At 39.0% G+C, this 25488-nt stretch overlaps 1 protein-coding gene across 5 annotated transcripts in view; it reads right to left on the reverse strand.

The window, feature by feature from the left end:
• Positions 1-10918, reverse strand: part of Phip (PHIP subunit of CUL4-Ring ligase complex) — a 114296-nt gene extending 103378 nt beyond the window's left edge. For 4 of the 5 annotated variants that reach the window (XR_015626657.1, XM_087562218.1, XM_087562217.1 and 1 more), the window contains exons 1-4: positions 10711-10918; positions 10547-10605; positions 10388-10417; positions 10137-10196 (exon numbers count right to left, since the gene is read on the reverse strand). Coding sequence is in view for 2 of the 5 variants with exons in the window: in XM_087562216.1 (XP_087418342.1) it covers positions 10137-10196; positions 10388-10417; positions 10547-10605; positions 10711-10750 (189 nt within the window). In the remaining 3 variants the exon portion in view is untranslated. 5 annotated transcript variants of the gene reach the window in all.
• Positions 10919-25488: the final 14570 nt, after the last annotated feature.

Below are 25488 nucleotides of genomic sequence, written 5' to 3' on the forward strand. Positions count from 1 at the left end.
CAAGTTTACATCTAGTCTTGGTCTTGGTCATTCATCTTCCTCAGAACACCGAGAATCTCAGTCTCTTTAAGAACTCATGTGCAAAACTACAATCATCATCTCCATGTCAACACTAGGCACTTACCCTTAAAACTCAAGAACACTTTACCAAGGCAGTCAACTTTTACTGACCTTTTCCCCAAAGAATGATCCAGTCCAGCAATGTCTCTCACGTCAGGGTCAAAAGATTTCTGAGAGAAATGCAGCTCTTTTCATTTCTTTTTCACTTTGGTCAAAAATCACAGGCTTACCCCTTCTTTCTCACATCACCGTAGATAAGAATTCTACTTCTAGAATTGACTACAGTTTGATAATAATCTGAAAACGTGACTAGCAGTCAGTATATTAGAAAAAAAAAAAAAAACAGGAAAAAATTAAGCTGGTTGGTTGTAAACCAACCTCCTTCTGGGCAGCTCACTGTCCTGGTCAGTTTGTTACCTGAGAAGAACATTTAAGTAATGGTGGATGTGGAAAGACCCAAAGCTCACTCTGGGTGGTGCATCCCTGGGCAGGTGTCCAGTGTTGTGTAAGAAGCAGTCTCAGCAGTCCATGGGGAATAAACCAGTAAGATGTGTTTCTCCCTGCCTCTTCTGTTCTTGCCTCCAGATTCCTGCTTTACTCTTGTTCTTCCCCACCAGGGAATGACTGTAATCTGAAGTTGTAAGATGAAATAACCCTTTCCTTCCCCAAGCTGCTATTGGTCTTGGTATTTTTAACAAAAGAAAAACTAAGATCCTGCTTTCCAATATAAGCAGCTATCCATTTTACACAAAAAGGTTGGCAACCATGAGAAGGGAGTGTTAAAAGATGTTATCATTCAAGATGTTAACTGTGAGGAAACTGAAAGCCACTGGTTTCTAGGCATACTATGACTCTTACTGAGGTGGGCTGTAGTAGGGAGGTACTTGGGAGGCAGAGGCAGGCATATCAGAGGCCAGCCCGGTATACAGAGCAAGATCCAAGACAGTCAAGGCTACAGAGATTCTGTCTCAAAAAGCTAAAAGAACAACTCTTATTCAACTTTTAAAGAAACGGTCAGTAGCTTAGAAAACACCAAATCCAAGCAACCTGGCATCAGAGGTGCTTGCAATGAGAATAGAGAAAGCATGTTAAACCCAGTGTCCTCATCACCACATAAGGCATCACTAACTTATTTAAATCATCTGGTGTCCTTAGCATTGCAACCAGTAGAGTCAACTGTTACTTTAACAATACTCCAACAAATTACAAATGACCCATATACTGAGGAGAAAACTTATCTAACCCAAGAAATTGTTTTGAGCCTCTTTATTTTTTTTTTAATTTTATAAAGTTTACAATGTACAGTGGGTATATTTCTCCCTGGGGTCCCCCCTACTTGCCCTTCTCCCCTTTGTTCCCTTGCCAGTTTCCCCTGTACTTTCATGACGCATATACATGAATGATATTACGTACATGAATGATATTACGTATCAATAATAAAAAAATCTTTGCAATGAAGTTTCATTTTAAGATTAGCTACACAGGTTCATACCAATTACTTGATTTGCCTATGTTGACCTAAAAATGTCCTTTCCTTTAGCAAACTGGTATTTACAAAAGTGAAGTTTGTCTGGCGTTAACACAAAGTTTTAGTTAAAGTGTTCACTGCATATTCACTCTGTCTAGTAATGACACCAATAAACTTTGGCAGATCAAAAGGGCTGGTACTTCTGCTCTCCATACAATCTGACTTCTAGAATATTTTTTAATACAAATAAAAAACCACATTCATTGTTTAAAAGCCTTAGGCTTCATCATAAAAACCCCAAATTTTTAACACTAAAAGTCTCGGAACTTCCAGACTTACACTGCTATTAAAGTGTGAGAGAGATAAATCTCAATAACCACCTTTAAAGCTGGTGCTCAAAATAACCTTGACCAGCTTCTCACAGGAGAAAACCCAAAACATCTTTGTGCCAATTTTCATAATTTAACTGCAAACATTAAAGATTGCAAAAAACAAGTAAGGAAACTCCACCTATGTCATAGGTAAAGCAAAAGTAGCAAATCCGTTTAAGGATTTACCTTCAGAAAACAGGAGAGGAACCGATCAAGTCCAGGTCTCCAGATTCCAATGCTGTTTGTAGTACTGTTTCCTTCTCAAAATTTTAGTCCCCTCCCCTCCCAATCACAAAGGCTTGAGCATTAAAAACTTACAATCTATAAGTAAAATCAATCTTCTTAATTAGAATAACTATTTACAAAATAGTATTGAGAATTCCTAGATTTTCATGATTTCCTGGTAAAATGCTTAACAATAGAGAACCTTGCCAAACATCAAAATCAATCTAGAAGTCTACTTACAAACACAACATGAATGATTTCAAGAGTTCAGTCAACCATAAGAACACATGTAGGTAATTCACCTGGGCTTATCAATACAGTGTTGGCTAAAGAAAATGGCAATACAAATACTTCAAACTTTATTCATTTAAAATCTCAACTGTTTTGGTAAAAACAAGCAGAATTAAAGATTCCTCCATAGAGCAAAGTTGTGGTGCTCTATTCAAATTAATTTAAAACACCACAAAATGACTTTTTAGAGTAACACATTAAGTTTTTAAAAATCAAATTATAAGCAAAAGTTGTAAAATATATTATCTCTCAAACATGTTAAGAATATAATTTAAAACTCAAATTTATGACTCTGATAAAGTTACCTTCCGATGGATAGAAAAAAAGTCCTTAAATTGCTTACTCTTAAAAGAGTCAGTGTAAAAACAGAACATCCAGTTTCATTCTCAGATATGTCTCATCTTCAGTACTCAAAATAATTATCACCACACACTCAGAGACAGAAGTCTTACGTTTCACCAAGCTACCTATAATCCAGTGTTTCCCCCACTCTGAAAGTAAACCAAAGTGAACTGACTCAGCTCACAGTAGTTATCTTACATTGTTATAACTTTTTCCGTTATACATCTCCTCTCTACCCATGACAGAAACCTAGCTTGCCATGCCAACTGTAGCAGAACCACACATTCATTTAGTTCTGTGTCGTTAACATGCTATTGTCAACTGAAAGGCTATGACAAACCGCATTACAGTTGCATTTTAAACTAAGCAGAGGGTAGACCATACTAGGTTACTGCCTAGACTCCTTAAGATAAAAACTTCTCAGCAAGCCTCATAGAAGCTCAAAGGCTGCACTCGCATGTAGATGAGTAACTGAAGGTAGCCTTGCTTGGAAACAAATGATGACTGTCTATTACAGAGACCAAACATTCTCAAATTTACATAAATGACTTCTCTATCATTATCCTGGACTTATATTAATACCTTATATTCTCAAATTCTACAAATAAAAGTTTAATTTTCTCTGTATTTTAGAATACTTATACCCTTTTATAATCCATATGCTCAATACCTTATTAATTGCAAAGTTAATTTATAAACTTTTGCTTTCACATATTAATTTAAAATGACTTCTCAAAAGAATTTTTCAAAAGTTTATTCATGTCACCAAAATATCTTCTCAAACAAAATATGAAACTGAACACTGAACATTGTAATTTTCAGATTTCCAAAATTTGACAGTCTATCACTTTTAGATATAATTACAAAAGTAACTTAAAATTCCTACTGAGATACTTTATGCCCAGTATGTTCATTAATGCCTTATCTTCCTGAAATCAATAAAAAATAAACTAGGAAATTGTCTGCTTAGCAAGGCCACATGAGTAATATTAAAAATATATTGTTCTGAGAATCCTGAAATGCACATCAGAAAACTATTCCTAAGAATGAATTTATCGGGGCTGGAGAGATGGCTCAGCCGTTAAAGGCTAGGCTCACAACCAAACTATAAGAATGAATTTACCCATTAGATTAGGTACTGCTCAAAATAAACTGCACACGTGCTGAAGCACCACAAAGTAGGTAGATAATAACAGAACTTAGGGCAGCGACAAATGCCTACAGACAAAGAATTTCCAGATGTACTGAAGAAGGACATAAACATAAGCCTATCTTTACAAAGAACCTCTAAGTTGGTAAAAGCTTGCCAATATTTAACATAAACTAACCTGAGAATGCAATTTTTGAATTATTAACTTGTTTGGAAAACATCCTCTTTAGTCCAAGAACAAACTACTATGGCTTTAAATGCCACAAACTTCTGAATAGAAAGAGCCAATGTCAATTCTCAGTCCCTCTTTACCTAAAGTTCCAGAAAAAGAAAAGACTTCACTTGGTCTCTAACATGGTCAGGGTAGTACTTTCCTCCTCTGCTTTTTTGTTCTTTTTCCTTCTCTCAGCACTGGGAAATGAACCCAGGACCTCATTCACACTAAGCAAGCACTTAACCATGGGAGCTAAATCTCCACTCCAGGCCCAGTTCGAGATAACTCAACCACCCAAATATTTAAAGTTTGCCGTCTCACAGAAAGTCATAGCAGAGCTAACAGCAAACTATTTCTACAGACCTATTCACAATACTTAAGAAATTATTTGTTTTACACTCACCTTTTCTCTATGTCTTAAGAGTTTTTTCACCTTCAAGTCTAAAAAGTACATTAGCAGTATTTTCTAAAGTTTTCAAATAGCTTTTCTTTTTATAAGGTATTATTAGCTAGGATGAGAAAGTTATAAGTACATGTATCTCAAAAAGAAACACTTTCCTTACGGAAAACTTTACCTACCTCACAGTTCTACCTTTACTGTTACTAAAGTTGCCAAGAACAAACCCAAACCCTACACCAATTCCTACTCCCAGACTTTTAAGGCCCATCTGTCGCCTATAAACCATCACCATGCAGTTAGCAAAGGTACAATTCCACTACCCCTTTATGTCCATATCACTTTGCAATGTAAGTATTAAGAATCTTATGTAGACTTACTTCATTTAAAAACTCCATAGGTTTGGGGCATAAAGTAGGTAAAGAATTGAGTTTGATCCTCAGAACTCAGGTCAAAAAATACCAGGCATCCACAATATTTCTAGTTCTAAAAGGACAAATAGCTGGGTGGATCCCTGGTACTTGTTGACCAGCCAGGCTAGTCTACTGGGAGAGTTGTAGGCCAGTGAAACTATCTTTTAAAAAAGAAAAACAAGTGGATGGTACCTGAGGAATAGCCCAATGTTGTTCTGATCACCACAGTCACACATTCATGAATATCCACATAATAAGTACACATATAAATTTTATAAATGCATCTAATTTTTAAAAAGTGGATGATACTAAGCACCAACAAAATAACTGCATATAAAAAATGTTTCAGTCCTTTAGCACATACAATTTCCTTTACACCTAACCTACTAACACATCTTATCCCTCATTATAATTGTAAGTCATTTTAAAAGCTCAATTTTATAAACTACCAAGCTAAGCTATTTTATTGAAACTCTTAAATTACAACGTCAAAAAATAGCTAATTTCATTACACACATGTATGAAACTTTCAAAGAATTTAAAAATGAAGAAAAAAGAGACACGCAAAAAAAAACAAAACAAAAAAAAAAAAAAACAACCCTTATAATGCTACCATTAATATCCACCTCCCCGGATGCTCTCTCCCAATTTGGAAAAGGCTTATACTCAAATCTTCAAAGTACCCTTGTACAGACCATTTAAAGACATCTAATATGTTACCAATTTCCTTAAGGTTACCTCTAGGTTTTATTCCATGACTTTCACTTTAATCAGCATACTCTAAATATATGTATACCTAAGACATATCCTTAAATAAAGTCTATTTACGGTTCCTCTATTCATCTCTGATTCTGAAGTTACCAGTAACTAACTTATTTACTTACAAAATGAAAGACACAGAATTATACAGCAATAAAGAGGTATTCTACAATGTGGCTACTATCTCAAAAATCATCTTTACAAGAAGAAATAGTATTATAAAAACTCAGTTGTCACCTTGACAACTGGGAAAAGGGAAACCTAACTGAAGGAGCCAGCCTCTGAAGGAGCCTGTGGCTAAGCAAGGGAGGTACCTCAATTGCAGAATGATGAGGGTCTAGCTCGCAGTGGGTGGTGACTGGCCTGCACTACACAAGAAAAGTAGCTCAGCAAGCAGAGGGGAACAAATCAATAAACCGAGGTCTTCCACAGCCTCCAAAGACCTCTGATTCAGTTCCTGCCTCCAGGTTTCTGCCTCCAGTTCCTCTGAATTCCCACAGTAATGAATTGTAACTTGGGAATTCTGGGTGGAAATAAACCCTTTCCTCCCCAAGTTACTTTTCGTGAAGAGTTTTTATTGTAGCAACAGAAACCAAAGTAGGCCAACATCAAAGAATGGTACTACGAAAAGCATTTATTCAATTTCCAAACTGGTATGATTTCTATAGATTTAACTTTCCATCTTGGAAAAGTATACTCCAAAATGAATGTTAAAAACTTAAAAACAATGCACTTCTATTTCTAACTCAAAATTTTATTTCCAGATAACTTTCCGTCTACATTTTTACAGTTAGAAATAGCCAAGAGTAATAAATTTTAGAATTTGCTCATATCACCTGCAAGCTAATTGTCAACTAGCTTTAAGACAGCAGTCCACATCTCCTGACTTCTAATTCTTTCACTGACAAAAAGATTTCTAATGTCATGCAATTAGTTTAAAAAAATGAAATACAGTTATTTTCAAAATAAAATCATATATAAACGAATAAGCAAAATATTAACTCAACTGAAAAGAATAACTTATAAATAAAAAAGCATCCCAAGTATGATCAAAATGCTTTAATAATTTGCTTTAAGACCTAATAAAATAGCAGTCAGGACTAGTTAAGGAGACAACTGGGAAGAGGAACTGAAAAGCCAACAAATTCAAACACATAAGTAAGAAATTAGCCAAGTCGCTGATGCCTATAACCCCAGCTTGGGAAGCTGAGGCAGAAAGACAGAACTAAAGCCAGTGTAGGCTACAGCAGTTTCAAGACCACCCTAGGATGAGTGAAATCCCATTTTAAAAAAACTGAAAATACTGTCCAGAAAATAAACGTCTTACTCTGTAACAATTTGGTAGGACTGAATATGTGGCGAGCTCAACTGTGAAGTGCTTATCAAAGTGTCCACCCCACTGGGTGTTTACACCCAGTGTTTACACCCCAGCACTTCAAAACCTTTCTGTAATCTGGCATTGGGGGGGGGGGGGAGGACACCACAAAATCAAGGTCAATCTCAGCCACACACAGTTCAAGACCAGGCTATCTAAAAATAAACAAATAAAAACAAGAAACTTTTTTTTTTGGCCTAATACTTGGCTTCATTTAAAAGAATTCTGGTGAATATTTGAAAAATGTCTTTTACTTTAAGAAGAAAAAAATCCAGGTTAACAAATATGAAGTCTGAATAAACTTAAATGGTTCCAAAAACAATTATCCTATCAAATTCTATTCACTTGTACAAGAATGTTTTAAGTATTCCCACAGTTAATAATCTATCACATCCTTAATACAAAGTGCTCAGCTTGTAAGAATTCCCTTTTTCAATCATATATCAAATAAAACGTCATTTTTACTTTTCTAACTTATAAAACTTTCAAAACTGCACTCAACACTTTATTTTCCTCTAAACCAAAACTGAATGACATTGGAATTCTATTGAGAGGCTATCAATGTTGATAAATACTTATTTTTAAACTCATTAAGTACAAATGTATAGTTCTTTCCTAAAGATTTTCTAGAAAATTCCAATTTCATATGAATTTTTCTACTTAAATTATTGTTCAGTATACTCCAAACCATTTTCAAGTAGAAGTTGAAACTACATTTTTACTCACCAAATAATTTTAAATCAATTTTTGTTAATTCAATTTGATGTACAAAAAGAAAAACTTTAAGTCATGACATTTAATTAAGACAACAGAATATATAAGCGACTATGCATGTGTTTACCAAAACATAATTTTCATATGTACCAATATGTTAAAAAACCTGACAGTCAAAATATTTTAAAGCTACCTAAAATCAAAATTAAAGTGACATATAAAGCTAACCCATGCTCTCCCACACCTCGGCGTATAGCTTAATGGACCGGCAAGCACTTCAAGGGTGCCCTGCATCCAGTGCAGTCCTATGTTGAGTAAACGAAAGAGAGCAGGAATCAAACTCAAGTTCCAGTAAGAACTTTATCCTATCTTTAGAGTAAAGCCATCGCTGACTGCTGAGGTAAAAACCTCTCAAGGAAAACAGGTGGCTTTTGGTAAATAACATACTGACAATGACAGTTTATGAAGTTTGAAAAACCTGAATACAAATATTTCATCTTACCAATATTTGAGCCTAAGAACCATCTCTAAAATTACATTTCAGGATACAAAGTGATATTCTTACATTCCTACCCAGATTAACCATTACCAGTATTTGGTCAAAAACACTATTAGATGTTTCATTCAAAAAAACACAAGTTCAAAGTCTATGAAGTAGGCAAGACAGCCATTTTCAGTGACTTGGAATTTGTGGGGTTTTTAAAGAAAGGAAAAGATGAGTTTGGTTTTAAAAGAAAAGCTCTATGGTTGTAATAGTATTTTTTAGACTTGTTTTTTCTTAAACAGCCCGAAAGGCAAGGAAATACACTCAAGATTTTTGTAAAAAGCATAAATGTAAAAATTTCCAATATTGCAAATGGTAAACTCAGGAGTTTACTTCAAAATTTCAATCACTTTGGACCAAGTAACTAACTGAACTTCCCTAATTCGATACTTGGAAATTACCTTGGAAGCACGGAAATAAAAACATTCTCTATTAAAGTTTCTAAAGCCTAAACGATCAGGGTAATCAGTATATATTAAATCATAAAACATACACACAAAACCTATTCGACTCTTACCCAAAACCAAGCAAAAGCTATCAAGATCATGCCATGCCATCACTTAAAAGACTTGCATTCTGAACTACTAAAACTGCCTCATCACTACAGCCTTTCGAGCATTAGTAATTACAACTACCTTTAAGAGTCACAAACATCTCAAAAATTTTTTATACATTGTCTAAATTTCAACTGCTCAACGGGTCCTGCTGTGACATGCATATGCATATGCACATGCATACGAACAACTAACTATATATTAACTAATGTCTTAGGCAAAGAAGATGCTGTGAAAACTACAGCTCCTTTACTGAATGAAGTAAACTAACAGCAAGGCTTTACCTTACCATTCACAATACTCGTGATAGCTCCATTTTTGGAAAGCAATTATTTGCAAATTATTGCCTTTGAAAACTCACAAACTATAAAAACGTTATTTTTTAATCAATTAAACGAAAACATCTCAATATAAACAAAAACGTAAAAGCCAAAGTCCATCACAGGGCAACTATGCAGATAAAAATCACAACTCTTTAATGCCCTCTATAAATGACTTTTAATAAAAGGTAATATACACCCCCCCAAAATCAACAAAATTAGGAAACGCCTATTAAAACTTCCAGGTTTATACTTCGGCCGATCTGTTTGTATAATGCACAGTGTGCCGCTGGATGACTACCATCAAACATATCAGAACGCCTCCAACCAAAAAGATTTTTTTAAAAAATTAAAAATCTTGGTCTGAATATACAGAAAACAAAAGGAAGAGGGGGGGGGGGGTAAAGAGAAAAAAAATCTTGCCAAGGTTCCACCGGGGCTCAAAGGCCTTCTTGTGAAATGCTAATGCCACTTCGGAGCAGTTAGTCACCAGCTATTGTGTGGGTCTGGAGAAAGCTGAGCCGGCCGCGCGTGCAGAGCAAGCGAGGAGCTGGCGAGCGCGCTCTCTAGGCTTGCGCCGCTCCCGCTGCCGCCGCCGCCGCCGCCGCCCCGCGCGCGCGCACCCGCGCCCGCGCGGATACGCGCGCCGGCCCCTCCTCCTCCGGCCTTGCACTGCACAACACTCATGACGTATCTTTATTTCTAGCACATTAACAAAATATCACAAATAAATTGTCCGCGGCCCCTGCGGCCCCGGGGCGTCCGCACCCCCGACCGCCGCCCCCCGCAGTCCCCGCTCCAGCCTCCCAACCCTCCCCGTGGCCTTTGCAGCTTTCCCGTTCTGGGGCCAAGTTTTTGTCTCTGTAAAAAATTGCGGGAAATTCAATTTTTATTCGACTCAGGGAAAAGTTTCTTTGCAGTGCGCTGTGAATGTCTCACCAGATTCTGGTAGGTCCTGGGGTGCTCCTTCCCGGTCCAGTCGGTGCGCCGGGGCAGCAGCTGCGGGGACAGGACGCCCGGTGAGCGCGGCCCCCAGCCCGGCCCGCCGCCGCTCCCCTCCCCAGCCCGCCCCGCGCCCCGCCGGGGACCCCCGCGCCCCACGTCCCGCGCCCCGCCGGACACCCGGGCTTGCGCAGCGGCCGGGGAAGGCCGTGCGGCGGCGGGACAGCGCCGGGCCGCCGCGCCCTTACCTCCTTCTCGGCCACTTCGCGGATCAGCACCTGCAACAACAAAGCGGGGACGCTGAGCCCCGCGCCCCGGGCCGCGGCCCCGCCGCCGCCGCCGCCCTCCCCCACGCCCGCGGGCGGCCACCGCGAGCGCCCGCCCGGCCCGCGCCGCGCGCCGCCTACCTGAGCCGCCTGCTGACAGGGTCCATCTTCCAGGAACCGGGCGATGAGGAAGTAGAGCTCTGCGCGGGAGAGAAGGACGGGGAGACACGGGCTGAGCGGCCGCGGGGGGCGGGGGCCCGCGGGCGAGTCCGCCCGGCGCGGCGGCCCCGCAGCTCCCGACTTACCCGATCGCAGCTCCGAGAGGCCTTTCCTCTCACGAGACATGTTTGCGGGTCACTTCGGGGCCGCCGGCGGGACACCCCGCCGCCGAGGGGAAGCGGGGACGGTGCCGCCGCCTGCCCTGTAGCTGTCAGTGTGTGCTCACGAGCCGAGCCTCGGCTCCACCATTCAAGCAACGGCGGCGGAGGCGGAGGAGGAGGAGGAGGAAACAACAACTCTCAGGCAGCGGCCCCGGCTGCGGCCGCCTCCGCCGGGATCCCTCCGCCACAGAAAGGAGTCCGCGCCTTCGCGGCCCGCTCTCGCCGCCCCCGCCCCCCGCGGGAAAAGGAGTGCCTCGGCCTAGGCCTGCGCCCGCGCGGTCGCCCCTCCGCGCGGCCCGGGCCACGACTTATTTATTTATTTCCGGCCCGAGAAGATGCCGGAGCCGAAGCGGCGGGCTGCCTGGCAGGCGCTTTCTCTAAGGAGGCCGCCCGCGGGAGGGAGAAAGGGAGGGAAGGAGGGGGCCGGCACGGCTGCGCGGAGGGATCTGACGCACACGGAGCCGCAGCACAGGCTCTATTCAGCGGCGCTGGCTGGGCTGAGATGGAAGTTAGTTTCTATGTAGCAGAAATAGGAAACAAATGAAGCAAAACTGCCCAAAGAGGGGAAATGCCGGGAGGACGGGGCTCACTCTCACGCACGCACAGAGAGACTCAGGGAGCACTCTCAAGCTGGGCCAAGTCGGGATCGCGCCGCCCTGCCCGACTTGAACGCTAGTGTTTGCTTCCTGTCTTGCCATGTGCATGTGTATAAATGCTGCGGATTGGCATCCGTGTAAGTCTTGTCCTGCGATATTTCTGCAGCCTGGGCAAGTGTTGTGTAATTTATTGGAGTGCCGTGGGTTGCAATAGAGGTTCGGGCTGCTTTTTTTTGTGAGCTACTTGCGTTCTGCAAACCCGTTATTCCCTGAAGCCACCTCTGCATATTTCTTTTATTACTACCATCGCCTGAAGCGTTCGTTTTCTTTTTTAAATGTTTTTGTTTTGATAAACGGGCAAGAGGAACTCCAGATTTGTACTTCAGCTCATCTCCTCCCTCCCCCATTACAAAAAGGCTAGTGATGGCTAATTAGGGATTTGGAAGTGAAGAACCTTAAAGCTTTTTAAAGTGTTTACAAGAAGAGCTAATATAAACCTGAGGGAAAGGAAAGGGCGCTAGCTAATACTTATCTCTAACTGATATGGAGGTAAATTACTGACCGGTCGATAACCTACCGAAGGTTATTGAAAGAGTATATTACAGTTTGGCAAAGGTGATTAGTGGTTAAATAATTTAAATTATCTGTGTATCTTGCAGTTGACTTCGTCATGCTAATTAATGGCTTCTAATTTATGGTGTAAACCATTCCTGTTTACAGTTAATCACGGGAGGACTTCTTAAAAACTGGCGAAAAGCAGAAACAAAAATCTTCCGTAAATCCTAATGTAATTACAGGTTTTATATGATACATCGTTCATCTGTGTTTTGCTGATGAGGATAGGGGCCTTGTTATTTTTAAAACGAATATGGGTGAAATTAATGGGAACAATGGAAAAGGCCGTTTGTTAGAAAACAAGGACACCGAGTGATATTTATCTCCAGATGAATTAAGCACTTTCCAAAAAGACTTTGAGAGTTCAATTTTTTTTAAAGGTTGGCATTTTAGAGAGAATTAGGATAGTCATTCTTTTGTTAATTCTTAACAAAGGATCCTCTTTGAATTTTTTAGATAATAAGCTGCATTTTGTGGGTCTGATTTTAAAAGGTAATTTGTGAGGTAAGGACCAAGAAGGTGTATTGTGTTTTCCGGATTGTTTCTCTGAGCGAGCACCCTCCTAGCTCCTTGCCTTCCTAGTGGGAAATGCTGCAGCCGCCTTCGGCTGTACTGCAAGAGTGCAGTAACACACCAGAAATCCTCACACGTGTAAGCAAGAGGAAACTATCTCAATCCTTTTTGGAATAATGGATGTAAAAATGCCTTTTGTAACTCAATAAAATAAATATAAGAGGTTATCATGATTGGTCCTATTGCTACCTTATTATCAGAACTGCCCCTAAACTGGCGTGGCTGTCCTCAGAATCTGGACATGTTTGCATTTTTAAAACATGTAATCCTTTGCTTACAATGATGGGTAAAGTAGCCTGCTTCTGGATAATTAGGCATAAAAGCATATTTTATATGCCTTTGCAATTGTATTTATTTATATGACTGATGTTGTTCTATCTTAACTGTTTTAAATGTATTGTGCCCTTCAAATAATTTTGGTACTTCATTGAGAAGGTCTTTAAATGAACAGATTTTGATAACTAAAAATTCGACTTGAGGTTTGCTGGTTCTGAATGCAGCACTAATCTAATTCTTACTCTTCCATGTTTTGTCCCTGTGAAGTAAAATCAGATTTTGACAGGTAATGTAAAATTTAGCTGGATAAAGTTTTGTAGGTGTTGGGAAACCTGCAAAGCTAACATGATATCATGTATGGTTTCCAGGCAGAAGTCATGGAAGATTTTTCGTGAGACTGAAAAACAAAAATAAAAAATTTTAAGGAAAGCCTGCTTCCTTCTAAACATGTTATTGCTAACATTTTTGGCTAACTTGGGCAATGTTTTTAGTTTCTTTTTGAAATACTTAGTTTGAAAACAGTTGTAAGCTTGCCTTTAAAATAATTCCTATCAATGTTTCATGTAAAATATACAGAGTGCTTGACAAAAATTAGGATTTCTCTCATTCCCTCAGTAAATAAAGAATTGCTTTTAGCTCTAGTTGTTAAATTGCATCTTGCTAAGTCCATTAAATGTTCTTTTGAGAAAAAACAAGACCATGATCACTTCACATTCTTTAACATCAAGCATAAAACATTTCAGCTAACTGGAGATTGCTAAGTCATTTATTGTGCATATGTATGCAAAATGTCTTTGCTTATCAAATACAAGTTCTTGTAGAAATCCTGTATTTTGTTCCCAAAGCAGAGGTGTGCACAGTTCTTTCCACAGGTGATTTGTTTCTACGTAAAGACAGTTTAACGCAATCCATACCCCTTTCTATTCCTTTCTGTTTTTATGTACAAGAAAAAATACTATTAAAGAAATATCTCAGTGCATTTTAATTAAAGAGGTAAAAACAAAAAACAGAAAAGAAAAACAGACAACCAAACAACATCAAAGAAGAAAAGAACTCTTGGAAGCAAAAACTAATTTTTATCTGATAGTCTCCTTAGAAGAATTATAAACTTTTTCAAAATTTCTATGAAATTCCACACTGGAACCTTGGTATCACGTGAGCCAGGCTAAGCACTTAACAGAAATTTCGTATTGATTTTGATAAGCAATAATTCTTCAAAAACATGAATGATAGACAGCCATTTAAATCTTTTCTAGAATAAGATGGATGCTAATTACAAACCTTAACGTTCTACTATCTTTATGAAATTTGATTTGCCTCCTATAGTATGACATATATACTGACACAGAAGGAAAACTCGTGGATTCAGTGTGTTACCTTTTATGTAAGTCGTGTTTCTGTACTGCTCTCATGTTACCCTTATGAGGTTTGGGGGAGCAATTACATTGTTTTGTTGTTTTGTAAGGCTGGGCGGTGAACCCAGGTCCTTGCTCATGCTATGCAGACTACCTCCCACTCAGCTGTATAGTCTCTGGATGCTACTTTCAAAGCGAAAAGTTTCACTCCATGAAATAAAGCAGAAAGCATCCTTCTCCAAAGAATAACTTAAAACAAAACCAAACACCTATTTGCCCTGAAGAACAAAATGCACATGCTACTAGAAGGGCACTTTCTGATAAGCCACACTGCTGCGACTTACCCTCCACCTCTGTGCCTTCTGCCATGCCTGTCTGTTCTTCTCACACCCTACTGTCTCCGCCACCCATGAATATCAAGGCTGAATCTCATGAGCAGCTATAAGTTTGGTACCTTCAGAAGGAATGGGGGTTAATTTACTTTAGTAAACCACTGCATCATTTAATATGGGGTTTGTTGGTTTGTTTGAGGGTTTTTTTTGGTATTTAATTTTACTTAATGATTCTCCCTTATTAGATCACTGAAAGCTTTCCCCATAAACTGTAGTACATTTTCTTATAATCTGTAACAAATATTAGCTAGATTCCAATAATCATATATTCCCTTTCTTATTTTAATGTTAGTGAATCATTCAAGCTTTTTTTCCCTCCCAGTTAAATAACCCTGGTCATTTACAATTGTTACAGGTTAGTTTGTAAAAGAAACACATACCTTCATGGATAAATCCATGTACACATTTTAGAACCACTTTCTGATTTTAACAGTACAGTTAGATATTACAGAAAAACAGTTTTTGGAACATATCTCTCTAAGATTCGGAGCAGCACGGAAGATGGTGTAGAAAAAGGCTGTTCCAGAGGGGGAGAAGACATAAGGAAGTCTGCAGGTGTGTGTTATCCTAGCGAGGTGTTTGATGAATAGGAAGGGGGCTGAACTCACAGAGAAGGTAGATGGTGGGGAGGATGCCCAAGCTCCAGGAAGTTGCTGCTGGTTGTATTTTAAATAAAATATAGTATCATTAATATGATTTTTAAGACAGGATTTCAGGACTGGGGCTACAACATCTCTTACATTTATATATACTTAATTCATAAACTTCAAGAACACCCAAGGAATGAAAATCAACTTAGGGAGAGAGAAGGGAGGGAGGCTTAACCAATAAATATTGAGAAATTTCCTCATAACAAAAATGCAAGGATTCAGGGACACCAAAGTCGACCTGTTGGTGAGGAAGGAAAACCACCCATAGGAATAAGACCTAAACTTTCAGATTGCCAGTAGAACTCAAGTCGACCTCAAAATTGAGAATTAATTTTAGTTTTTAGTGAAGTTTAAAGAGATGCCATTAGACTTACCCCATCCAGTTAATCAAAACTGTTCTTTCCAATTTCAGAATTAGAAAATAGAAGGCCTATCTATACTGTATTTGCAGACTGCTTTTGTTTTCATACATGTGCCTATTTTGCAAGCGTGACTCTTGTTGCTTTATCCCACTGAAACATTACTGGCCAGCAAGCACTTACAGAATAATACCAACATTATCCTATTGAGAGATATGTGTGCTGAAGTTTATGAAAAGCTCATAATTAGATTCTGGGATTACAAATCCTATTACCTTCATAACCCTCATGCTTACATTCAGGTGTGGAGAACCCATACCGAACAAAAAGGATTGACAGACAAACAGCCTTTCCGCACAACGTTGTAGTAAGAACACCCTCGCTGTTTCCCTTCAACACGGATTGCATGACGCATGGCTGGGCATCCCCCAGGGACTATCTTAAGAATGTTAAGAAAGTAGAATCACGTGAGAGGGAAGACCTACGTTGTCTTTTTCCTGACTCTGCACATCTTCTTAACTTTTAAAACTTATTTAAAAAAAAAAAATCAAACAACTCCCACTCTTCAGAGCTCTCTCTCCCCGTTGTTCCCTGGCTGGTGCACGTCATACAGTGTGCTTTCTATCTAACCCTTCAGTCGTGGTTTCTGGTAGGTTCCTGCCTCCAATTTCCATCTCCCCCAACACGCCTATATTTTCAGTCATTTTCAAAGTATCTAAATTTGCCTCCTCTTCTGTCATTGAGACCTCGGTTTCTAATGGTAAATCCAGTATGAGAAAGAAGATTCGATTCCCATTCGGTGTGGTTAGTTTGGATCTACCTGAAGAACTCTAAAAGTTATATAACAATGAATGTAGTCCCTGTGGTTCAGAATTGAGGCATCATACATTAAAACTTTCCATGCCTCTAACTCTCAACTGTTCTGGCTGTGAAAGGAAAGACTGAGAGAAATGTTTGCAAAAAAAAATTAGGAAATGGAGGCCTTTTCCTCTCTCCTTCTGTCCCTCCTCTTCTTCCTCTTCCTTTTTCTCTCTTTTGTCATAGATGTAAGCAAGTGCAGTCTAACCACAGGGTTTTTCTTCTATGCAATGTGAGAGTGCATGGTCACATTAGTATTGTTTTTTCCTTTTCCAAAGTATTTGACCAGGTCAGGACAAACCAGGCCTCTTCAGATGTGAGATTTCCTTTAGAGGGATTACTGAATTTTTCAGTATTATGATTGCTTCTCTCTGATTCTTAGATTATGATGCTTCCAGAACTTACATAGGCTTGAATTTCTTTACGACTAATGTTGCCCTAACTTCTCCTCTCTACAAAGTTTAAATTAGGATATGCGTTTATTATTAGGTCCAGATTCCATACGACCTTAAGTTTTTAAAGTAATTTTTGATACAGACTTGGGAAATGAACCATGGCTCAGTTGTAAAGATATCTTCCTCCAATAACTCTCCCCAGGCACTTTTCTTAGAATAATCACTACAGTCTGTGTATTCCTTTGGCATGCAGTTCTTTTCCTTTTCTGTGGCTTGTTTAGTTCTCATCCTATATTACTAATGAACCATTTCAATAGAACTTTACTTTTGAAAAGTTTAAAAACAACACAGATAGGATCTATTACAAGTTCTGGTATTGTTTACTCCTTCTGTGAAGCTGTATTTCTTTTTCCGGACAAAAGTGAGTTGACATGGAAACTCGAAGTCCATCTCTAGCATCCAGCCCTTGCCCCATCTGCTTTGCTTCATATAATAGTATTCTCATTGCAAATTCTTACTTTCTGCGTGTCAGCCGAGGAGCCATCATTTAAATGCTAGCTTGCAGTGTGGACCCTCATTATATCATCCCAACACCCAAGGTGCACAGATCAGCACAGGTGAGTTCGGAGGCTGATGAATCACCAGCATCACCTCCTAAGGGCTATACCTGGAAAGCAAAAGTTTGACCCATCTCCATGAGTGGTCAGTAATTAAAATTGGACTTTCTTTAGCAGCCATAATTCAATTTATTGCATGGCCTATAAGAGATATGGGTGGAGATTATATATATATATATATATATATATATATATATATATATATATCCACTATAGCTTTAGAGAATTTCAAGACCTGAAATAAAAACAATGGTATACTTATCATATGGGACTCTGTTTTTGCGTCTTAACCTAATGTGCTATAGTACACATTTATAACTTTAGCAAATCCATGAAAAAATATTTTCAACAAATTCTGCGAAATAAACACCTAAGTACAACACAGATTTCTGGACAGTTTTATAAGACTTTTGGTAGTGAGGGTAGGGGTCCCATATTTGAAAATTAACAACTAATTTCTAGTTTAGTCTTAGTCATGCAAACTGGATGTGGAGAGGTTTGGAGTCAAAGGATCCTGTAGCCACGATGAAATTGAAACTTATAAACTGCAGTCAACGACTCTTTTGCACTGACAGGTGGACAAGGTGATTCAGTAAGAAAGGACATCTGCCTTCCCTGTGGTTCATCCTCAGGACCTACAAGGTGGAGAGAGAGCTGACACCTGCAACTTGTACACTGATTCCCCTCCCCCAACACACATACACACCAGCACATAATAAATATAAATGTAATAATTTTTAAGTTGTATTGACTACAGAAAATGTTTATTATGTGCAGGGTTTTCCTTATCTTCTAGTTGCAAACCTACATTCTCACTTTTTAAAAGATTAATTCTTGGACTGAGGAAGGCAGATCAGTAGAACAATTGTCTAGCATGTGCAAGACCCTGGCTTCAGTGCTTAACCCTGGGTGGGAAAAAAGGTCTAATTCTCTCTTAAACCAGAACATGTATTCTTCTAGAAATTGAGAGATCTTAAAAATTTAATTTTAAAAATGTGTCATTGTGAAAAACTCTCCAATACTCAAGAATAAATAAAATATTTATTTTATTGCCCCCAAAATCTCTATCCTCAACTGTATCTCTTTACTACCCTCCAGATAAACATTTAGTTTTCCAACGATGACATATTAACTTTTTATAAATATTGATATCTCTTTTTAGAGTCTCCAAACTAGGCCAATCCAGTGCAGTTTTCAGGATGCATAGCACAAAAAATTGCCTGTCTAGGAAACCTTATTTTCCAAAAAAAGAACAAGTAAAGAACAACAAGCAAACAAGGGATGAGCTGTCCATACCCTGTGCTTTCAAACTTTGTAAGTCTCTATAGTCACAAAATATTCAAGTATATAAACGTTGGTTTTTGTTTTGTTTTGTTTTTTACTAACTGTATCTTCATTTTCTTTCTCTTGCTGTGATGGTCACCATGACCAAAATCGTCTTAGGAGAGGGATATAGTTATTTGGCTTACACTTGCAAGTCAAGGTGCTCCAGTGAGAGAAGTCATAGCAGGAACTCAAGAAGGAACTTGGGGCAGAAACCATAAAAGAACACTGCCTGCTGTCTTGCTCACTCAGTCCTGCTCAGCTAGAATCCTTATTCATCTTGGACTACCTGGCTTTGGAATGTTGCTGCCCACAATGGGCTGATCTCTCTTATGTCAAATGAGAATCAGGAAAATCCCCATGAGTGTTCCCTCATGCCAATCTGATCTGGGTAGTATTTGGTAAAGACTTCCTTCTCAGGTAACTCTGGGCTGTTTCAAATTTAATAGTGAAAGCTAACACTATACTAAGAGGCTTCGTTTGTTTTGTAGCTATTGTTTTGTTTTTTGTCTTTTCTGTTTTTATCTTTTTAGGGACAATCCCTGGACTTTGGATTTCTGCATCTTCCTTGTGTACACAATTCGAAATATACAACAGATAATAATTGGCGATATTTTTTCTCGAGATATCTGTATTAAATAAATGGCAATGGGGAGGTAGAGTAGGATTGCTATCAACAATGATCCTAGTTTTCCACAATTTCATAAGACTAACAGTAGCATATGGAACCACTGGTAGTTTACCTCTTGAGGGAAGGAAACAAAAGGTTGGAATGCCAGAAAATCATGTGACATTTATATATCAGCTTTGCCCTTTCCAAGTATTTATAACAGTATTAGTTGAATATAAAATGAAGAAATGATATGACTTATAAAAGGCCACAGAATACAAAACAAGCCTGATTTAAATGAACAAACATAACTTTTTAATCCCCTCATATTCTTCTTGCCACTTGACTTTATTATGCCTTTTATAATTTTCTTAAATGTCTTTATCCCCATTTTGTATTTGTCTATACACCAAGTGCAAAATAGGGTCTGAGTCATATCATCTAAAACTTTGGTAGTTCCACATTTAAAATGGGAATAGGACCTGGAGAGGTGGCTCAGAGGTTACTTGCTGCTTCTGTAGAGAACCCTGTAGTGACAATTTTGGGGAAATTTTAGAAGAATATGTTTCCATTTTAAAGCCAAGTGTTGGGGATATGGTGCTGCTTCGAAGCAGCTGACTATGATTTGCCTTGTGCTCTAGTAGAGGCATAGTTTTCCCAGCTGCAGATAGTTCCTGCGATTGTGTGATGGTTGGACTTCTGGGGACCTTTCAGAGAGCCCCAAGAAGGGCTGTTAGTTGTTTGGCTGTTGTTGGTCTTGGTTTGTTAAGTAGTCATGCACAAAGACAAAACAAGAAGAAATTAGATATCTTGACATCAAAGGTTAAACTTGCCCCAAGGAACTCGATGGCCCTAATCAGCAGTAAGTAGTCTAACAGTAACATGGTCTTCCCTCTGCCCCTGACTTCATTCAGGGATCTAGTTCCTTTCCTCTCTGTTCTTTTTCCTATCTTATCTAGTGTTAGGGAGTTGAAAGGGGGGAAGAAAGAACCCACAACATAGACGAAAGCAACCTACAAAAGCCAGGTCCATTTCCTTGTTCCCAAGTAAGTTGACTCATAACCATCTGTAACTCCAGTTCCAGATGTCCTGATGCCCCTTCTGACCTACATGTATTCTGCTCCCCCCTCACCCCACTGGCCCTTAGTAATCTCCTGACCTCTCTGGATATTCCAAATAAAACACAGATAGCTGAAGATTCAAAGCTAATCTCCAAAAATGAGGGGAAATGTGAAATTTGTCTTTCTGAGTCTGGATCTTCAAACTCACGATGATTGTTTTCAGCGCCATTCATTTCATAATTTCATTTTTCTTAATAGCCAAGTAATATTCCAATGTGTAAATATGCCACATTTTTGGGATCCATTTATCAGTTGATGGCCAGCTAAACTGTACCCATTTCCTGGACATTGCGAATAGAGCTGCAATAAAACAAGAATAAATTTCTATATCTCTATATTAGCATATAGAGTCTTTGGAGCATATGCCCAAGAGTGAAATGGTTGGATCATATGGTAGATCTATTTTCAGGTTTTTGATGCTCCTCCACACTAATTTCCATAGTGGCTGAACCGGTTTGTACTGCCACCAACAGTGAGGAAATGCTCCCCTTTCTCTCCAGCAGTGCTAGTATTTGTAGTGGTTTGTTTTTTATGTTTTTATATGTTTCTTGTCTTTTTTTATTTTGTTATTTATTTATTTTACCTTAGCCAGTCTGACTGTGGTAAGATAAAATCTAAAAAGTAAATTTAATTTGCACTTTCCTGATCGCTAAAGGTATTAGACTTTTTTTCAAAGTTTTTTTTTTTCAGCCATTTCTATTTCGTTTTGGGGACTCTTTATTTAGTTCCATGTCCCACTTTTTAAGTGGAGAGTTTGCTGTCTTGTTATGTATGCTTTTTAGTTCTTTATACATCCTAGATATGATCTCTCTGTCAGATGTGTCACTAGTAAATGTTTCCTGATTTTATAGGTGTCCTCCTCCCTCTAATGAGAGTGCCCTTTGTTGTCCAAGAACCATTTTGGCTTCATGAGCTTCCATTTATTAGCTGCTGGGTTTGATGCCTGTGTTAACGGAGTCTGTTGGAAACGTCCATTCCTGTGCCAGTGAGTTCAAGTGTATTTTCTACTTTCTCCTTCATCAAATTCAGGATATCTGGTCTTATGTTAAAGTCCTTGATCCTTTCAGACCTGAGGTTTTGTTCAGGGTCAGAGCTGAGTATTAAGTTTCATTCTTCTACAAATAGCTATACAGGTTGACCAGTATCATCTGTTGAAGATGCTCTCTTTGATTGAAACGGGGGTTTACATGGGTCTTGAGTCTGTTTTAAGCCAGTACCATGCTGTTTTTATTAATATTGCTTTATAGTATATCTTAAAATCTGCATTGGTGAGAGCTCCAGCATTTTCCTTTTGTTGTTCAGGGTTGTTCTGGCTCTTCTGAATGTTCATATGCATAAAATAAAAATATATTAATCTTTTAAAAATATCGCAGTATAGAGGAGGAAAAGATCTTTGAGGATTGTCTGGTTAACAAGGATGTTAAATAATTTGAAATCATTTATCCAAGCCCATATTCTCCTTTCCAAATTTTAATCAACACTGAAATCCTTCTGCTATGCTTGGTTAAAGGGTAGATGAACAGAATCATCGAATGAGAATAGCTTATCACAAAGCAATCAACATGATGTCTGCAAGAGAAATGACATTCATTGATTTCACTGGAATTGCCAAATACAACTAAGAAATCTGGGGAGAGAGCAGATATTCCAACTTTCAAAATGGTCTCGACAAAACAATCAGACTATGTAAACAATCCCTATTTTAAATTAGCCTGAAGATTTCATTTTCTGCTTGAATACAATCTACCTTGTATTCTGCCAGACTCTCCTTACACTATGGACTGACTGTATGCTCTGAAACCATGAGGCAAAATAAACCGGGGGCTGGGTAGAGAAGGAAGACGAAGAAGGGGAGGAAGAAAGAGAAGAAAGAGTAGGAAGAAGAGGAGGGAGAGGAGGAGGAGGAGAAAGAATGAAGTTAGAGAGAATCAAGAAAAGATCTGAAGAGTTAAATTACATAGACAAGAATCATATCAGTGACCTTAGGGGATTTAACCACACTTAGCATTACTTTCCCACAAAAAATATAAGAAGAGAGGTGTTTACCTAACTCATAAGGTCATCATGAGGACTGAATTAGATAATACTATCCATACTAAAAAGCCAACACTGTGTACTAAGCACAGTGCTGAGTACTGAGCATTGAGAATGATCAGACACTATTCTAAGTGTTTAATAAACGCCATCTTACTTCATCTTCGCAAGACCCCACGATGAAGGTACTACTATCATTTGCTTGCCTTAAAAATTAGTGAAGTGAGGTATAGAATGGTAGAGTAGTGTGTCCTGTGTCAAGTTAGTAACTTGAAAATCCAAGAAACAAATCGTGTAAGGAGAGCTGGCCCCAGAGTCCCTACTCAGCCAACAAATCCATTGGCTCCTATGTTATTAGTGTACCCAAATCTTTCTCAATGTGCAGAACTAGGTACACAATAAGAGCTTAATAAATGCACGCTTTTATTGTTCCATACTTTCTTATCTGAGGACTAAAGAGTCACCCATTGACTGAAGACCTAGCTCATATTGCAGTGACTTGATACAGTGTTTTATTTTTCTCTTATCCTGGAACAAGTTGTCTAGCTTTTCACATCTTTCATGACATGACAGATTGAGGGTTTAGTGTTTTGTGGGGATTTTGGTGTTTGCGCATTGCTTGTTCATTTGTGTTCATAAGGGTGCACATATGTGGGCAGGTGGGCAAACATTTGTGTATGCATGCTTATGGAAGCCAGAAGTCAATTTTAATGTCAGCCTTAGGGAAGTAGCCATCTTGTTTTTTGAACTAGGGTCTTTCATTAGCCCATAGTTTGCCAACTAGGCTAGGCTAACTTGCCTGAGAGCCCCAGGGATCGGCCTGTCTCTGCCTCCCCAGGGATGGGATTATAAACTTACTACCATATGTGGCTTCTGGAGTCTAGGGATTACACAGTTCCCAGAGTTTACATGGCAAGCACTTTACCAACAGCTATCTCCCCATCCAGTTCTGTTGGACTTTTGATACAGGGCCTCACCATTGATAGTTTTCAAGAACCTCCCAAAAAATATTTTCAAAAGAAAAATATTTCTCAGCTTGAATTTCACTAATTGTTTCTTTGTGATTAAAGTTAAAATTTTTGGGAAGAATACAACCCAGGTAGTGTAACTCTTCAGCATTTCTTAAAGCTGGAACTAAGATGGTTCCCTACCTTTTGACATCCAGTTACAGTTCAAAGGGTGTTTGTTATTTCTATGAGAAGACCAAGAAAGAATATCATTTGCTTAGAATACTTATATAGACCGATAAGCTGGCTCAGAGGGAAAAGTTGTTGCCATACACACCTGACAGCTTGAGTTTGATCTCCTGAACCTATAATGTAAAGAGTTAACTCCTGAAAGTATATGTGCTTGTGCACATACACACACACACACACACACACACACACACAGAGAGAGAGAGAGAGAGAGAGAGAGAGAGAGAGAGCAGGGGAAGGAGATAGATAGATAGAGAGAGAGAGAGAGAGAGAGAGAGAGAGAGGGAGAGAGAGAGAATATGCACATACAGGTACAAAATATTAATAAATTAAATAGTTTTAAATGATTTAAAAATATGCAAATAGGTTAACACAATCCATGAGAGTTATCTCTGTTAAGGAATGAGAGAATGAGTACATACACCTCTTCTTCAGGCAGCATTATAGGGGAAAGTGGAGTTCTCTACAACTATCTCCGCGGTATTACTCTCATAAATAGAATGCTGACTTTGGACTACACGCTTGACCAAAAAAATGGTATTTTCTAATATTCTCCTCATCACAAAATCAAATCCTGGTCTGTTAGGTGTTTCGACATTGATACTAAGCGTGCTTTTAGAATGCATTTGAAGACATAGTGTTTGAGAGGAAAGAGGATTTATAGTCAACACTCTCCACTCCCAAACAACCTATATTCCTAGTAGCCTTGAGTACCTAGTCCTTGAGTGTAAAGTCCCCCAGATTCAGGTAGATTTGAAGCACACAAAATACACAGAGCATCATTAACTTTCAGAATTTCCAAATGCATTTGTTTATACTGATGTATGTGAACAACGTGGTGAACAATAAAATAATAATGGTTTTTTGGATATAGAGTGTATCCCTCAACGTGCCAAACCAAGCATACAGACTCAAACTGTTAGGTGTGGTGACACAGATTCTAACCGCCCTTTAGAATGCGGGTGAAGACATGATCTTTTTGAGAAGAGAGTTCTTAACCAACAGCACTGTTCACAAACCAGATTTCTGCACAGCCATTTTTCTCTACTTTTAGTCTTTTAGGCTTGTTTTTCACATCTATAAAGTGGAAATGACACAGCTATCTTCCATTATTAATATTTGTAGATTATTTTAAAGTTTCAGTGAACCGAAGAGCTAGCTCAGGGGTTTAGAGTGCATACTATTTTTGTAGAGGACTGGAGTTCAATCACGCATGTTTATCAGCTCACTACTGCCTGTAACTCCAGCTTCAGGGGCTGAATGCCCTCTTCTGGTGTCTGTGGGAACCTACATTAGGAGAATACGCATGCGTGTGCTCATGCACACACACACACACACACACACACACACACACACACACACACACACACAGAGATAGAGAGAGAGAGAGAGAGAGAGAGAGAGAGAGAGAGAAAGAGAGAGAGAGGGAGATGAAAATAAGTCCTTAAGAAGTTTCAGTTTGGCCCAGGCTGGCCTCAAATTCGTGATCCTCCTGCCTCTAGCCTCCTTCAGCAAATCCTACTGGCCACATCCATCCCATTTGCAGACACCAAACCCAGTCACTATTGCTGATACCAAGAAAGGCTTGCTGACAGGGGTCTGATATAGCTGTTTCCTGAAAGGCTCTGCCAGAGCCTGACCAATACAGATGTGGATGCTCGCAGCCAACCATTGGACTGAGAATTGGGAACCCCGATGGAGGAAGTAGGGGAAGGACTGAAGGAGCTGAAGGG

The sequence above is a fragment of the Rattus norvegicus genome, chromosome 8 (assembly GCF_021556685.1).
Source record: "Rattus norvegicus strain SHRSP/BbbUtx chromosome 8, alternate assembly SHRSP_T2T, whole genome shotgun sequence".
In the NCBI taxonomy this organism is placed as follows: Eukaryota; Metazoa; Chordata; class Mammalia; order Rodentia; family Muridae; genus Rattus; species Rattus norvegicus.